The following is an 18,806-nucleotide window of genomic DNA, read 5'->3' on the forward strand; positions in this document are numbered from 1 at the left end:
CACAAGTCTGGCACACGTAGGAAATTATCATCATTAGTCAAGAGGCTATTATACTGCAACGGCATCGTAAAATAGAGATCAAACGTAGTTTTAATTCTCCGTCGGATACATCAAAGTGGATCCCACGCGTTGTTCAATCACAAATCTTACTGCCTCTGTTGCAAAAACTAGTTAAAGTTACATGAAGGCTGGTTCATTGCTAAAATCTGACCGGAAGCTTTAGAAAACTGTAAATTCACACATGTTGTAGTCTCNTATTATGTCGCTACGCGCTCGCTGGAATTATTCCAATGAATTCTTTTGAGTTCAAAACACTCTATTTTATGTGGTGGGATGAAAACAAATACTGTATACAGGTAAATAATTATACAGGGTGTTAGGTATCGGACCGTATCGTACCGTAAATTGGATTTTATAAANGTAGTCTCTACTAATTGAAATACAATAATACTTATTACCTACTACTCCTGAGATTTTCCGAGTCCATGATGAAGAGAAGAAAAAAAAAGTTTATTCTAAACCAAATGATAGATAAAAAGAAATAAAATTCTTATTAATTATTAATGCCAATTAAAAAAAATGCGACAAACGGCCCAAATGCTGCGATGACCGATGCCCACTCGAGCGAGAGTCGGTAAGTAGTTCGAACCCCGTCGCGTCCGCTGGGCTATTATGGTGAACCAACTCCTAACACAAGCTTTAGCTTGGAGTGGTTAACGAGATTTTTATTAATTAGTTACTACCTAATAGAGGTACCAAAATGATCTCTGCTCAAGTGCTCAGTTTGAATTTTTTCATTCCTTTTTCAGACAAAAAGTAGAGACACCATGCTATGCCATCCAGGTCGCTGGACAATATTTCACTGCTCATTAGTCATAATGGGTAACGTTACTCTAAAAATGTCCACGAAGCTGAGCTTCGGAAGCTCACTGCCGCACTTTACTCGCACTTATTTTTGAAGTTATAAAATGTATTTTGTATGAAAATTAAAATAATTAAAATGATGATATCAAATTTCTGACTTCACCATACCATTTATATGACCATTTTAACATGGGCTAGTGTCGGCTCATATACCCATTTACCTAACACCCTGTATATAAGTACTATCTAGGGTTTTGGGACAACCGTCAATCACACCCCACCGTGTCATATTTTACAAGCTAGTCGCACGGCTCGGGTCAAAGAATACATACTCCAAGAGTCTTTCTCTGGCACGGGTCTCTCTCTCAGTTAAGCCAGGTTCGAACCTTTGAACCATTGCCTACCGCCGGATTCTGTGCCTACCGCACACACATTTTAATACAGGTCTGTTTATCATACGACCAGTAGACCCATAGAAATAGGAACCACTCACAGCTTGTGCTTGTAAGTTTCAAAACGGCTTTTAGCAATTTTTAAACGCCTGATGCTTTATGAACAATACTCTCTCTAAAGCTGCATTGCTATGATACTTTACGTAGGCTTTCGTTTGCGAACAAAGTAGCGCATCCGCATACCGAACTCAAATTATTATGCTGAAAGAAAACGTTCAGTTCAGTATTTAAATATGTGATAATTATCAATTTTTCTCATGAATAAATTATAGCTTACTTAATTTTATTTAATGAACACCGATTATAAACGAATTATAAAAAACGATACGATACCTTACGATACGGCCAAAACTGAGGGTGAGTTCTCGATTTAATTTGACATTGACACTTTGTTGACTGACTTGACACTTGACGTATCCAGAAGTTAGGTTATCAATATTTTGTTTGTCTTTCCAATTTTCAGAAAATTACTCATAGATTTTACGTGGATGATGTGATTATAGTGCGCTTATGCAACTTGATGGGAGAACGAACACTGAGACCTGAAGAGATGGCTACAACCAGCACGGCGGTTTCAACCGTCGCACCCCCACTACAAGAGGTAAGTGAAACAGAAATTATTGTTATTTACATAGGCGGTTTGTTCATATAGCAGCAGTTATCTTACTCTTTTGATAACTGCCAACCGCCTAAGGCTTAATTTATGTAGTATTCGTGCGTGGTGTACGAGATCACAATGTTAACGTTTAAGTTGTCTAGTGTTTTAAAAACGCAATTAAGTAAGGCGCATTACTCGACTAAAGTGTCGGGTCAGCTTAGTGACATCAATGTTCTGGATTTGACGCGCATAATCGCCGGCCCTTTTTGCACTATGGCCTTGGGAGACCTCGGTGCCAATGTGATCAAAGTTGAGAGTTTTGAAGGGGATGAAGCCAGGAAGTGGGGACCACCCTTTATTGGCAAAAAAGACTCTGTATATTACATGAGTGTGAACAGAAACAAGAAGAGCATCTGCATTGATTTTAAGTCTCAGGAAGGTGAGTTTCTTAGGAAGGTGAGTTTCTTTCTGTTTTTTAATATTTTTGTTGCTTTTTTATTTTCTGTATTAAGTTTTTATTTGCCCTACCCTCTGACCATAATATTTAACTACAAATCAAAATTTTTAATTTATGTGTAACATTATAATTTCTGTCCCAGAATTTCTACTAATTATCTGCATAGTGCATAATTTATATTTCATAGTTTTATGTGTAAATGGTATAATCATGTTCTATCACAGTACAAATCTTTTGATATCTTCATTATTATTAAATATAACATAAAAAGAACTTTGGTGTTTGTAACGTCTTTTAAACTTCAAAAAAGAAAAATTAAAAATTCTGCATTGAATTATCAAATACTTACAAAATATGTATCTTTATCGTAATGTCTGATCAAAATTATTTCAGGGAAAAAAGTGATGTATGATCTAACCAGGAAATGTGACGTGTTAGTAGAAAACTTCATACCCGGTAAACTGGACCAAATGGACGTTGGCTACGAGAAGCTGAAACAAATCAACCCCAGGCTGATATACTGTGCCATCACAGGGTTCGGGCCCACTGGTCCTTATGCAAGCAAACCTGGGTAGGTATTTTACAGACATTCCAGTTGGGAAAAACTGCAGAAGTAAACAGTACAATACTGCAGAAGCAATATTCAGTTACTAGTTTCCAAAATTGTTCAAAATCTTTTTCAGGTATGATGTCATAGCCTCTGCAATGGGTGGGCTAGTCAATGTCACTGGGGAAAAAGATGGAAACCCAGTCAAACCTGGAGTAGCCATGACGGATGTGACCACTGGCCTCCACGCCTACGGCGCCATCATGACCGCGCTCTACTACCGGCAGAAGACCAACCGCGGGCAGAAGATAGACTGCAACCTGCTATCTACACAGATAGCTAGCATGATCAACGTCGCCACCATATACCTCAACTGCGGTATCGAAGGCCAGAGGTGGGGTACGGCACACGCCAACCTAGTCCCCTACCAAGCGTTCAATACCAAAGATGGACAGATGGTTATTGGCACAGGCTCCAACGCACAGTTTGCTGACTTCTGCAAACTCATCAACAAAGAAGAGTTGATTGACGATGAACGCTTCACAGACAACTCATTGCGAGTAACGAATAGAGAAGTCCTAATTCAAATTATAAGCAATGTCATAAAGACGAAAACTAGTAAAGAGTGGTCGAAAATTTTCAGTAAAGCTACGTTTCCTAATGGGCCTGTGAATAAGATGAAAGATGTTTTCGAAGATGAACACGTGAAAGCGATAGGGCTGGTCAAGGAGCTGCCTCATCCTGACGCGGGAACGATCAAGTTGGTGGGACCTTCGACTGTTTACAGCGAAGGGGGCAACTACGTGAGGACCGCGCCGCCCTCGTTAGGGCAACACACTAGAGATGTCCTAAAGAACTTCCTAGGGTACCATGATAGTGAAATCGATGGGCTGTTTGAAAATAAGGTTGTTCGGTAATGGTCCAAGTAAATAGTTTTTCAAATTGTTTACAATATATTTAAGTTTTCCTACTATTGGTATTGATAGTGTGTAAGTTTATTCATAAACAAAGTACAAAGATAGAATAAAATTAAAAATAATTTTTAGTACCATTTAAATCGCCAGTTCTTGCAATTTTTATTATTGTTTTAAGACATAAATTATTTATTTTATGGACAATTTATCTAGTATAACTACTTTTAATTTATTAAATGTAAATATGAATGGTTTTGTTGTTTCTATTTAATTCCTTTAAGAGCACTTGATACTGTGGTGATGCAAGTTTTTTTGTAACACAGATAAGAAGACACTGTAAGTAAATTGTACTGAAGATTTGACTGTAATATTAATGTTATCTTATCTAATACTTATGATACAAACAACTGCTGGTTATGTGACTATTCCTACTTATTTGCCATAGACTTTGATTGCGTGGTCTCACGCACTTTCTTATTTCGAATTTTATTTATTTGTTTAAAATCTTTATTGCACACACATAATAAATATTGGTACAGCAGGCGAGCTTAGTGCCATGTGGCATTCTCAATTTTACTAATTTTATCGACAATATTATCATAAAGTATTCATTTTAATTTAATGTATGAAGTTCTAATACGCCATTAGCGATGGTGTGAAAATGAATTTCAGATACCCCTTAGTGGTTACGGTTTGATGTAGTTATGAGAACTGCACAAGCTATTATCGCTGTTAGAACAAGGCCACAAGGTCTAAAATGGCGTGTGTCCCCAGCAGTGTATGAAAATGAATTTTAGATACCCCTTGATTAAGATTTGATATGTAGGTATGAAAACTATAAGCTATTATCGCTGTTAGAACGAGGGTATAAGGTCTAAAATGGAGTGTATCCCCAGCAGTGTATGAAAATGAATTTTAGATACCCCTTGATTAAGATTTGATATGTAGGTATGAAAACTATAAGCTATTATCGCTGTTAGAACAAGGGCATAAGGTCTAAAATGGAGTGTGTCCCCAGCAGTGTATGAAAATGAATTTTAGATAGATACCCCTTGATAAGGATTTGATATGTAGGTATGAAAACTATAAGCTATTATCGCTGTTAGAACAAGGCCATAAGGTCTAAAATGGCGTGTGTCCCCACAAGTGTATGAAAATGTATTTTAGATACCCCTTGATTAAGATTTGATATGTAGGTATGAAAACTATAAGCTATTATCGCTGTTAGAACAAGGCCATAAGGTCTAAAAGGGCGTGTGTCCCCAACAGTGTATGAAAATGAATTTTAGATACCCCTTGATTAAGATTTGATATGTAGGTATGAAAACTATAAGCTATTATAGCTGTTAGAACAAGGCCACAAGGTCTAAAATGGCGTGTGTGCCCAGCAGTGTGTGATAATGAACTTTAGATACAGCTTGAAAGATTTGATATGTAGGTATGAAAACTATAAGCTATTATCGCTGTTAGAACAAGGCCATAAGGTTTAAAATGGAGTGTGTCCCCAGCAAGAGGCGGGACAGGGCGTGGCGGTGATCACGCTGCGGCCGGCGCGCGCGCAGCCACGCAAGAAGGTGGTGTGGACGGAGGACACCGTCGACAATGAGCACATGAACAAGAAGAAGTCCAAGTGTGAGTCGAGACGCTGATTTTTTTTTGGTTTCTCCTGTAGACCTAGGATGCGCGCCGCGATAAGCGTTTATCGCGCCATTTTATCGATTTTACGCGATTGGGCCTATACATTAGTTGTCTAAAACCATCGATAAGATTTTATCACGGCGCGAATCCTAGCCTGTCAGGACTGAAATTTTGTCCATTGGCCGAATACTTGTAATAGTCGAACCACTGTCACAGATAAGGTTGCCATCCGTCCGGGTTTTCCCGGATTTGTCTAGTTTAGAAGGCGTCCGATGAGCTGTTGACATGTCCGGATTATGAGCCACAAAATCCTGGATTTCACGCAGTCTAATCCTGGTTACCAAAATTAAAGATCGAGATTGCTAAAAAATAATACCTTTATGCTCCTTTGCGATTTTCACGATTATTTTATTGCTAATTTTCATATTGTGTGTATAATAGATTACAATGAAACCTAAAACATGGTGGCAATATGTAAATGACTTTGTTACGGAATTTATCATCATTGGTGGAACGCACAGATGTGTTTCGCATACAATAGAAAGAAATACTTAAACAATCATAAACAATTGCAAAAATTATGAATTCTAAGGTAGTTCAATAATCTTTATTTGATGTCAATTTGCTTGCAACAAAACCTACAAGGACGTAAATGACGTATACGTGGGTGGATTCATCCACTAGAAACAATATTTTTTACAGCCTGTAAATTACTTTACAAATATTGTTCTATGATTTTCCAGGTTGCTGCATATACGAGAAGCCGCGTCGCTTCGGGGAGTCGGACTCTGAAGACAGCGACGACGAGTGCGAGCACTGCTTCGGCCACGTGGAGAAGCGCCACGCGAAGCATCAGCAGCACGCACAAGCCACCGCCACCACCACCACCACAACCACAGACACGCAGGTAACATGTCGGTTCGTTTTTATCGGCCAGATGACGTCCAAAATAATTGGAAATCATTGGAAGAGGTTCCAAGGATTTCCAATTAGGCGGGTTTTAGAATCGCGCTGACCGCTCGCTGATCGTCGGCGCTGACAGATCCATAATGTATGTAATGAGGGCTATCGTTTTTATACTTAACAGTTGGCACCCCTGGCGATTGACAGGACCTTACTCTACAGTGGCGCCATCTTGATGAGTGCAAATGCGACAGTCCTCCTACCACTTTAGCGCTCACCAGTTGGTGCCACTGTCTTCGCGACTAGCAAGTGACAGGACCTTACTCTACAGTGGCGCTAACTGGTAAGCGCTAAAACGATAGCCCTCATTGAAGGGAACGTTCCTGAGTGACGCTGATCGCTCGGCGCCGACGCTTCATACATTTCGGCTGTCAGCGCTGACGGTCAGTGTGCATCAGCGTGACTCTAAAACCAGCCTTATTGCTTGCCTGGTGTATAGTTTAGTTCGTGACAAACTATTTATGAGGTGTTAAAATACTGAGGATTTAATTAGGCATGAAGACTCGTGTACCTGTGCTCGCTTACAATATTCAATAATTTATTGCAAGACTATAAATTACATAGTACTATTTACGAGTTATAATAAGAACTAAAACTCCTTTATTTTTGCAAATAGGCTTTTAAAAAGCAATTTTACACGTCCCAGTATTAACCCTACGACTGCTTCGGGACAATAAATGGGCCAGTGCTGAGAAGAAGCAGCGCAAGAAACTCAATATGCATAATGGCGCAATTTCACTAGTCGATAGGGTCCGCATGCGGCGTGCGGGAGATTTCTGGAACGCGTGCCACAGGGCCAATCTAACAAGCACACGTATGAAATATTTGACTCAAGACCCGCAAGCAAGCTGTATATCGTTGGTCGATAGCACGATGAATTTCATTGGTCGATAGCACGGTCGGTATAATGCATGCGGGGAATCCCCGCAGGCATTGTACCGAACGCGTATCGACTTGCAACTTTCATTGGTCGTTATCTCGCATGCGGGGAGTCGGAAAATGCGTCATAATGTATAGATGACCCACGCTGAACTGTCCCACCAAACTCAATGACAGGGGGGCGCTACCATCGTTCAACTAAATGATTTCCAACATGGCAAAAATCGGAACCAGCGATTCGGTATTGACGGTGGCGCCTAGGGCATGGATACCGGTATACCGGTATACCGAAATACCGGTATACCGGTCAAAATTTTCGGTATTTTGATACCGGTATTTAAGGGGAAAATACCGGTATTTCGGTTTTTCGAAAAAAGTGATCTAATTTTGCAATATCGGCAGTTTTTCAACTAATGGAAAGTCATTGATAGGTTTTACACCATCTCTTTTTATTTTTATACTTATTTTTAATATTGATTCAGATGATAATGATTCGAATCATCATATCGATTCCAATAATTGATTGAGTCAAGTCAGTTCTGCTGATATCATTGAAGCGAGCACGAGCATCTTAATAAGCACGAAAATATACGTATTAATTAATGACCCTCTCTACGTCCAATGGCTCGTCACCACACGGCTCCCAAATCTGAAAAGGGCCGTCTTAACCAGCGTATCCCTGTCAAGCCACACGAGTTGGATTTGCCTATCCTTGTTCCCAGCCGATCCTTAACTACCAGGACCAGGACCAGGCATAAGAATAGGCAACGCAGTCGTACAGGAGGGTGCAAGGAAGAGGGGCAGCCACAGTAGATAACACGAAAATCGTTCAAGAGAGAGCAAGGAATAGGCGCAGTAACCGTAGTAAAGGAACGGCTGGGATGAATAAGGATAGGCGAATCCAACTCGCGAGGCTTGACAGGAATACGCTGGTTAAGGTGGCCCTTTTCAAGGCTTGGGATCCAGCGGGTGACGAGCCATTGAACTTAGAGAGGGTCATTAATTATACGCATATTTTTTACTTTGTCGAAGATAAGCACGAAAACGGTTTGTCTAAAATATATGACTTTCGTCTTATTCAATGCAGGATTAAATGCCCTTCACCTGCCATGAAGATCAATATTCTATACTGCAAGTCCTTTATTCATACGGTATAACCATAAAACCGGAAAAATGCCCCTTTCGGGGGACCCCACCACACCTCCGTCGAAGTCGAAAACTTAGGATAGTCTTAATGAGCAACAAATGAAGCTTTTAAAACAAAATCTTTAGGAATTATTTCCGATTTGATTAATTTTCACGTCTTATTCTACTGGCCTATTAATAACTTTTCGCAAACGAGACTTACTAATCGTTCTTGGAAACATTTAAACAGTAAATAGCAGTATCTCAAGAAATACCGAAACTCCGTCGAAGTCGAAAACTTAGGATAGTCTTAATGAGCAACAAATGAAGCTATTAAAACAAAACCTTTAGGAATTATTTCCGATTTGATTAATTTTCACGTCTTATTCTACTGGCCTATTAATAACTTTTCGCAAACGAGACTTACTAATCGTTCTTGGAAACATTTAAACAGTAAATAGCAGTATCTCAAGAAATACCGAAATTTCGGTATACCGGTAATTGAAATTTCAATACCGGTATCAATACCGGTATAAAACTTATTCCGGTATTCCATGCCCTAGTGGCGCCCCACTGTCAATGTCATTGATAGGACAGTTCAGTATTTTGGAACTATACTATTACCTTAGATGTGACGTGCATTATATTAGAGTTAAATGCGAGAATCAAACTCGCGAACTCTGCCCTCGCAGTACGGTACACGACCCCGCACTACTATCAAACGGTCGTCGAATAATACGAATCGTTATTCCAGGATGGACCAGCGGAAGCGACGGCGTCGATCACGCTGAAGCCGAGCAGCCCTGAGCCTGCGCCCGCGCCGGCCCCCCGGCCCGCGCCCTAGGCTACTGACAAGTGACAACCCTCGCCCAGCGGAGATATAGTCTGGTCCGTGAGCACGTAGAATTTTGTCCAATGACCCCTAGCTACCCATCCTTATCGCTCGCGCGTAATTATGTTGCTATCGTGCTCGCACACACACTGCGGGTGCCAGTCGCACAGTCGCGACAGCAATATAATTACGCGCGAGCGATAAGGATGGGTAGCTAGGGGTCATTGGACAAAATTCTACGAGCTTACGGACCGGGCTTTACTCCGAAACGCTATCGACGTAGTTTCGAGTCTATCTGTCGCCGCCGCTCATGCTGGCATCTCGTTTGCGTGAGAGGGATGCCAACATTTGAAACTTTGGATAACGTTTTTCGGAGTAACTCCGCACTCCGTTGACAAGCCACGCCCCAATGGTACGTTAAGGAATATTCCATTTTGTACACTTAAGTAATGTTATTCCGAGGACATCCTTATCACCATTCATTGTTATAACTGCCCGGCACGTATTTCACGGATTTTATAGCAAACTAAGGCCTGGTTTCCGCCAAGACAGAGCAGAGCGGAGAAATATTTTTAATAATATTTCAGTCTGTCAATTTCAATCTGAATAAAATCAATGAGGGTTTTCGCGAATGAAAAATCCGCCAGATGGCAATACGTAGACGCGAGGTCTAAATGCTGCATGATTGGTTATTTTTGACATGACATTGACAGATATGTCAAAATCCACCAATCACGCTGCAGTCAGGCCCCACATCCACGTCCCGCCATCTAGCGGATCTTTCATTCGCGAAAACCCTCATTGGTTATTCAAAACATTTCTCTGCTCCGCTCCGCCTTGATGGAAACTAGGCATGGAAATGATTGCTATTTTTCATTCATTTTCATTTTATGAAATGATGATCTTTTTTCATACGATTTCACATGCGAAATTTCACAGGCAATGATTTTCATTCGCAGTGTTTTAATGTAGCTCTTTCATATAATGTGCTACTTTTAATTAAGTATGAATTATGATGAACGATTGCTAATTAGCTAAAATATGAAATGTAACAATATCTGTTTCATTTTATGTCGCACAACAAAAAACAACAAGTTTCACAGCACAGTACCTATGAATGCAACAATCAATAACCGCGCGACTAGTGAAAAATCATTCATTTCATCTGCCTGCCTCATAATGAAATCATACGAATCATGACAAGGAAATCTAAACCTTACACCTTTGAGTTTAAAGTTCATATTTAAAATGCCCAGTTTCGTCCGTCATCACATCTCTTGTCCTTTTCTAACACGCAAATGATCAAATCATTCCTTCTTACTCGCTCGGTCGCTTCGCAGAGCTGCGCGCACGGACTTCGCGAAAACCTCTGGGTTCGGGAGTGAAACGTTTTAATAAGAGAAAGTTAAAAAAATACTACTTTGCTACGAATTTTGAGCTTATGATAATATATATTCGTAGCAATATATATTATCATAAGATCAAAAATAAATACCAATATAAATTAAATATTTGTGTTTGGAGTCATAGTATTTTACATTATTTTCATAAGCAAAAAGTTGCGCATTCAGGGATAAGAATAGGTATGCACAAAAGCTAGCCTACCGAAACTATTTTAAGCCGCGCCGTTCCTTATCATTTTCTTTTGTTCTATACAAAATCTTTATGACTTGCACGTGCAAACTTAATAATAGACGTTTTCTTGACCTTTAAGTTCAGTAAAATGCACAACTTATGTCGGAACAAAGGGGCCGCCGCGCTCGATCTTTTGACCTTTTTTCAACAATGCACTTATTGATTTCTCAGTAATTCTAGCCTCAAAATTGAAAATAAAAGGATCCTAAAATAATGTTATCTTTTTCAAACTAAAAGAATATGCGCAAAAGCTAACCTACCAAAATTATAAGCCGCGCCGATTTTAATTATTTATGATTTTCCCTTGATCCATACAAACACTTGCCTTTAATTATACCTTCTTTATGACACTTATTATTTTTCATTAAACTTTATCAAAATAAAGATTCCACAGAGATAAATTCTACTTATTATATCAAAACACAGACGTTGTGTTGTCCGCATAGGCGTTACGTCGGCAAAACACGCTTTGCGTGTGAAGCCGCATAGGCGTTACAACGGCAAAACGCGCTTTACGTGTGAGCCCGCACTGCCGTATGGAGAATTAAGAAAACACGTAAAACGTGTGCGGCCGCACAGGCGTTGCGATCAAAAAAACACACCCGTATGTGTTTTCAGCAGTGATCGTGTTAAGCGGGTTTTAGAATCGCACTGACCGCTCGCTGATCGTCGGCGCTGACAGATCCATATGTATGTAATTGAAGGGAACGTTCCTGAGTGACGCTGATCGCTCGGCGCCGACGCTTCATACATTTCGGCGTGCGTCAGCGTGACTCTAAAACCAGCCTTATTGCTTGCCTGGTGTATAGTCTAGCTCGTGACATACTATTTATGAGGCGTTAAAATACTGAGGATTTAATTAGTCATGAAGACTCGTGTACATTATTTAATAATTTATTGCAAAACTATAAATTACATAGTACTATTTACGAGTTATAATAAGAACTAAAACTCCTTTATTTTTGCAAATAGGCTTTTTAAAAGCAATTTTACACGTCCCAGTATCAACCCTACCACTGCTTCGGGACAATAAATGGGCCAGTGCTGAGAAGAAGCAGCGCAAGAAACTCAATATGCATAAATATGGCGCAATTTCACTAGTCGATAGGGTTCGCATGCGGCGTGCGGGAGATTTCTGGAACGCGTGCCACAGGGCCAATCTAACAAGTACACGTATGAAATATTTGACTCAAGACCCGCAAGCAAGCTGTATATCGTTGGTCGATAGCACGATGAATTTCATTGGTCGATAGCACGGTCGGTATAATGCATGCGGGGAATCCCCGCAGGCATTGTACCGAACGCGTATCGACTTGCAACTTTCATTGGTCGTTATCTCGCATGCGGAGAGTCCCCGCATGCTGTATACCGAACGAGTTATAGACTAATGAAAATGCTCCATAATGTACTATTACCTTAGATGTGACGTGCATTATATGAGAGTTAAATGCGGGAATCGAACCCGCGACGTCTGCCCTCGCAGTCCGGTACACGACTCCGCACCACTTAACTACACCAAACTATTGTCAAATAATGTAAATTTATTCCAGGATGGACCAGCGGAAGCGACGGCGTCGATCACGTTGAAGCCGAGCAGCCCTGAGCCTGCGCCCGCGCCGCAAGCCCGGCCCGCGCCCTAGGCTACTCACAAGTGACAACCCACGCCCAGCGGAGCTATTAATCTGGTCCGTGAGCACGTAGAATTTTGTCCAATGACCCCAAGCTACCCATCCTTATCGCTCGCGCGTAATTATGTTGCTATCGTGCTCGTACACTCACTGCGGGTGCCAGTCGCACAGTCGCGACAGCAATATAATTACGCGCGAGCGATAAGGATGGGTAGCTAGGGGTCATTGGACAAAATTCTACGTGCTTACGGACCGGGCTTTACTCTGAAACGCTATCGACGTAGTTTCGAGTCTATCTGTCGCCGCCGCTCATGCTGGCATCTCGATTGCGTGAGAGGGATGCCAACATTTGAAACTTTGGATAACGTTTTTCGGAGTAACTCCGCACTCCGTTGACAAGCCACGCCCCAATGGTACGTTAAGGAATATTCCATTTTGTACACTTAAGTAATGTTATTCCGAGGACATCCTTATCACCATTCATTGTCATAACTGCCCGGCACGTATTTCACGGATTTTAGAAAACTAAGGCCCGGTCTCCGCCAAGGCAGAGCAGAGCAGAGCGGAGAAATGTTTTTAATAATATTTCAGTCTGTCAATTTCAATCTGAAAAAAATCTGATTCAAAACATTTCTCCGCTCCGCTCCGTCTTGATGGAAACCGTTCCTAAGTTACTGTAGCAAAGCGACTGCAACGCCAACTAATGACAGCGCGCATTTAATTACAGATGGCGTTAGTTTCCACACATTGGCGCAGTTGTGTTGCAAATGTTGCAATCTTATATTTAGGTTAGGACCTACATGAAGAATATGAATTCATTGACTTCCAAAGCGACTGGTTGCATATGGCCTGCGTGCAGCTTTTCATTAAGGCCGGCAATACACGGACCGCTTGAAGCAGTCAGGATCAGTTGCAACTGCTCGAGCGGTTCGTGTATGTGCGTCCATAGAACTCTGCAGTTCACTGTGCAGTCGCAGCTTGAAGCTGTCGAACCTGACTGCTTCAAGCGGTCCGTGTATTGCCGCTCTAAGCCGTCTGTCTAGCGTTATGACAGCGTTATGACATTGGTCAACCAATCGACACGCTTTAACAAGTTATTGTTATTCCTTGCTGAATTCAGGAGTCGAGAACAAATTCTACAAGATACTGTTGATATAATATGTGTACTGTATTATGTTGTCATTGTCCAAATAAGATAAAGAAACGTATTTGCATAGCAGCAAAAAAAATCCTATTAAAATTTGAAATTCTTTAAATAATATTTCAGATAAAATCAGTGCGTCTTGAAACACAGTCACACAGGGAATAACTATTAAAATAGTGTCCATCAATTCTCACATTTTAGCTATAATGGAAATAGCGGTCCTACATTGAAGACTATTGATTAAATTATTTATAAGATGTCTTTTAAGTTTCAATTGTCAAACTGGTAAAGGTTTCCATAACTTTATCACTTAACTGTATTTAACTATTGAAGATAAAATAGAAATTATAACAGTAAGATCGTGCTATTTATACTTATACAGGGTGTTAGGTAAATGGGTATATGAGCCGACACTAGCCCATGTTAACACGGGCATATAAATGGTATGGTGAAGTCAGAAAGGATGATGGGCATATTGGGCGTTAAACCAACAGAAACAAAAAGTGTACTAAATTAAAGCTTAATACTAGTACTTCATTTCATAGTATGACAACAATCCTGAAATACGCGGGGATACGGAGATAGAGGTCGTTGAATATGCAAAGTTTCCATAGTATTTCATATCACATTAGGGTAATAAAAATAGTATTAGGTCAATTAGATTGCTTTTATCGATCATATTGAGAGTAGGTATTCTATCATATCTTATTATCGATTCTATCGATCTAAATGGTACCTAGGTATGGACGCTTATAATGTAGAACATGGTTTAAATATACCATTTGTTGGCCTCACTCCTGAACTGTTGGACATAATAATGGATAAATAACTTAATGTATTTTAAATGTAAGTAGATAAGTATATTAATTAATATTTTTTGTTTGCGCACTAAAGCACCTATTACTATTACACATTATGTCAATTTCCAAGCAAACCCGGGAGTTTTTGGTAGTTATTTATATGAAAATACATTTCTGATATTAAAATCTAACAAATAATAGTAGTTACATTTCTGTTGGTTTTACGCCCAGATTACATAGAAAAGTGCCCATCATCCTTTGATATCATCATTTTTTTTTTTAATTTTCATACAAAATAAATTGTATAAAATCCATTTGTACGAAAATTAAAATAATTAAAATGAAGATATCAATTTTCTGACTTCACCATACCATTTATATGGCCATGTTAACATGGGCTAGTGTCGGCTCATATACCCATTTATCTAACACCCTGTACATTTAGCCCTACAAAAACATACTCTACGTAGTAAAAACCATATATTTGGAATATAAGATTCTGTAAGCAATATAAACGATTAACTATATGGCCAATAACTTACAATACTTTACTTTAGGCGTTTAGTGCTAGAACTTGTTATTTTGATCCGAACTCTTTATTTAGATAAGTTCTGTGTAAAAGAGAAGAGTGATGACCATTTTGTGGCCTTGGTTATATGATAGAGTAAATGTATTCTATATTGATAGGAAGAAAGTCAGTTATTCGTCTATCATTTGTTCCACTTTTGGCCGAAAGTTTGGCGGCATATAACACGTAAATAAAATTTAGAAATTGAAATGTTTCATGTATTTTCATTAGTAAATGTACTAAAGACAATATCCTAAGTTTTACTTATGCTTTCACGATTTTTAAGTGTGTAAATTAATTTATTTTCTTTATTTTACATTATGTGTAAGTAATTTGTAGTTAATAATTATAATTAAAAGTATCCATTTGTATAAATCTGTTTCTTTTATTTTTCTTTCTTCTTATGCACCTTTGAGTTTAACTCATTTTCATTAAAATCATGATTTTCTTTGCACAAAATTGTATAAGTTAATAAAAATGTGATATTTAAAAATATGTTAAATTACTAATTTATACAATCTTACGTGTTATTCTAACTGAAAGGTATATTTACAGTTACACATAAATAGTAGATAATATAATTTACATAGTAAGTCAATTTCAAAAGTTAACATATTTTTGTAGTTGNGATATCATCATTTTATTTTTTTTAATTTTCATACAAAATAAATTGTATAAAATCCATTTGTATGAAAATTAAAATAATTAAAATGAAGATAAATATTAATTTTCTGACTTCACCATACCATTTATATGGCCATGTTAACATGGGCTAGTGTCGGCTCATATACCCATTTATCTAACACCCTGTACATTTAGCCCTACAAAAACATACTCTACGTAGTAAAAACCATATATTTGGAATATAAGATTCTGTAAGCAATATAAACGATTACTATATGGCCAATAACTTACAATACTTTAGGCGTTTAGTGCTAGAACTTGTTATTTTGATCCGAACTTTTTATTTAAATAAGTTATGTGTAAAAGAGAAGAGTGATGACCATTTTGTGGCCTTGGTTATATGATAGAGTAAATGTATTCTATATTGATAGGAAGAAAGTCAGTTATCTATCATTTGTTCCACTTTTTGGCCGACTGTTTAGCGGCATATAACACGTAAATAAAATTGAGAAATTGAAATGTTTCATGTATTTTCATTAGTAAATGTACTAAAGACAATATCTTAAGTTTTACTGTTTGCACGATTTTTAAGTGTGTAAATTAATTTATTTTCGTTATTTTACATTGTGTAAGTAATTTGTAGTTAATTATTATAATTAAAAGTATCCATTTGTATAAATCTGTTTCTTTTATTTTTCTTTCTTCTTATGCACCTTTGAGTTTAACTCATTTTCATTATAAAATCATGATTTTCTTTGCACAAAATTGTATAAGTTAATAAAAATGTGATATTTTAAAAAATGTTAAATTACTAATTTATACAATCTTACGTGTTATTCTAACTGAAAGGTATATTTACAGTTACACATAAATAGTAGATAATATAATTTACATAGTAAGTCAATTTCAAAAGTTAACATATTTTTGTAGTTGTTTTTATTTGAACTGACTTTAAAATGTGTGTGAATGAAAAACTTTATAAATTACATTTTGAAACTTAAACTAAAGGACAATGACCAAAAATGTTTGGGGTGTGGTCCAAATGTCCACCACTAACGAGACCTATGTAGTAAAATAGTCTACTAAATACTGATTCATTATACCAAACCGCAATCAAAAATATGCTGTTAGTAAAAAGTTATGACTGAATGAAAAGTCTGTTTTCATCCGAAAAATGTTGTTGATATCATTCTATCCATTGCACATTTTGGACTAATCTACGCATGTTATGTCATGTCGCATGTGGCGCGGGGTTATAGATGAATTTTATTAAATATTATACTAGCTGTGCCTACTTAAGACTTTGTATGCGTAGAAATAGTTTGAATAATATTTCCCATTTTTACAACACTTGTCTTTACTGCTCCGCCCCTATTGGTTGTAGGGTGATGTTATTTATCCTTAAACCATCCTTGATAAATGGGCTATCCATAACAAAAAGAATTTTTCAAATCGGACCAGTAGTTCCTGAGATTAGCGCGTAAACTACTACAATTTTTCAAACAGTCATAACTTTTTACTGACAGCTTATTTTTTTTTCGTCTCATACTGAAAGTTAATCTTTATTTAATGAACTATAAGCCAATATAGGTCTCATTAGTGTTGGACATTTGGACCACTTTTGGTCATTGTCCTTTACATTTTGATGTTATTTCGTCTGAATTTCAATTATAATGTATGTCTAGCATTATTATATCAGTTTTGCTTAATTTATTTATTTATAAACAATAAAATACCATAAACAGTTTGTATACTTTTTATTATAGAAAATTAAATTAAGCTATTGCAATAATAATTTGATCACAAAATTTACAAAGCCGCTCCGTGTCCATGGGTTCCGGTAAAATGGTTAAAAAATTGTGATAAATATAATTTATCTTGGACTTTGTTTTACTACATAAGGACTACGGTCTATTTACGCTTTATTAGCTATCCACGATTTTCCTTATTAACGATAGATATTGGACATACGCTCCATTTCTTTCCACCTTTAGGAAGGCAATTCGAGGATAGACAGGAAGGCCATTAATTTTGGCAGTAATTAGCGCCAATGGAGTCATGATTGCTATGGCCAAACTAACCTTTTAAATTCAGTAATTAATTAGAAATAAAAACATGCAATCTGTCTTATTGTAGTCAATATGAACTGAGTCTTATATCTATTATTTTTGGTAAACACATAAGGCACTTAAATGTGTAACGTTTGTTATCGCTAAAGCTTCAACACACCAACGCGTGCAGATCGCCATCGCCGGCGCGATCAAACGCCAATAACAGGTCGCGCGACCCTTGAATAAGAATAAGAATAAGAAAAACTTTATTTGACACAAAATAAAACAAAAAAAACAGAACAAAGGGACTTAAAACTACACGCATATTTGGTGCCAAAAAGGCGCCCGCTCAGCATTAATCGAGCCACGCGTGCATGCACGCGTGCCCCCACGCTGGTTTTCAGCGTGTGCCTCTCCAACCAACATTTTAAATACAAAAAAAAGGAAAACATTATACAAAACATTGACAAGAGGGCGCCACTATCTCACCGCACCAATTTTTGCCATGTTGAGAAAATACACTCGATTCCGCATTACAATAATAATTAATACAATAACAGACAGAAAAAAAAAATTAGGAATACAACACTGGAGTCGACTCATGACGCCAGCCCCCCTAGACAAAATGCACTTTTATAAATGAATCGAAAAACGAATCTGTCAAAAAAAAAATCCATAAAAAAAAGGCTTATCGATCGCTTTTGTTTGGACTGACTTGCAAATATGAAGTGCACCTTGTCCAGACCCACACAGGATAAATCACCTTGACAGTCCACGCGACCTGTCATTGCCTTTGATCACGCCGTGATCGCGCCAGCGATGGCGATCAGTACCTCTAGTACGAAAAACTTTCGAGTTCGTTTCGTTGCGTATTCAGAGTGTCATCGAAAAATTTTGTATGAAAAATTAAACAGCGCCCCCTAGGGCGGCTATAATATAGGGGGCGCTGTTTAATTTTTCATACAAAATTTTTCGATGACACTTTGAATACGCAACGAAACGAACTCGAAAGTTTTTCCTACTAGAGGTACTGTACGCGTTGGTGTAGTTGAAGCATAAGTGTCTTAAAACTACTGTTAAATAATAT

The 18,806-nt window shown here is 38.1% G+C and overlaps 1 protein-coding gene across 1 annotated transcript; it reads left to right on the forward strand.

Annotated features, from left to right (window-relative positions):
- The first annotated feature begins 1,946 nt into the window (after positions 1–1,946).
- On the forward strand, positions 1,947–14,047 carry LOC114364331 (succinate--hydroxymethylglutarate CoA-transferase). Its single transcript, XM_028320449.1, is given in 8 exon segments — positions 1,947–2,353; positions 2,765–2,942; positions 3,055–3,843; positions 4,505–4,517; positions 5,341–5,464; positions 6,214–6,377; positions 9,192–9,325; positions 13,260–14,047. Coding segments are annotated over 7 exon segments (1,659 nt in total). The 5' UTR covers positions 1,947–2,052; the 3' UTR covers positions 9,282–9,325; positions 13,260–14,047.
- The last annotated feature ends 4,759 nt before the right edge of the window (positions 14,048–18,806 follow it).

The sequence above is a fragment of the Ostrinia furnacalis genome, unplaced genomic scaffold (assembly GCF_004193835.3).
Source record: "Ostrinia furnacalis isolate ACB-3 unplaced genomic scaffold, ASM419383v2 OfSCF7378, whole genome shotgun sequence".
NCBI lineage: Eukaryota > Metazoa > Arthropoda > Insecta > Lepidoptera > Crambidae > Ostrinia > Ostrinia furnacalis.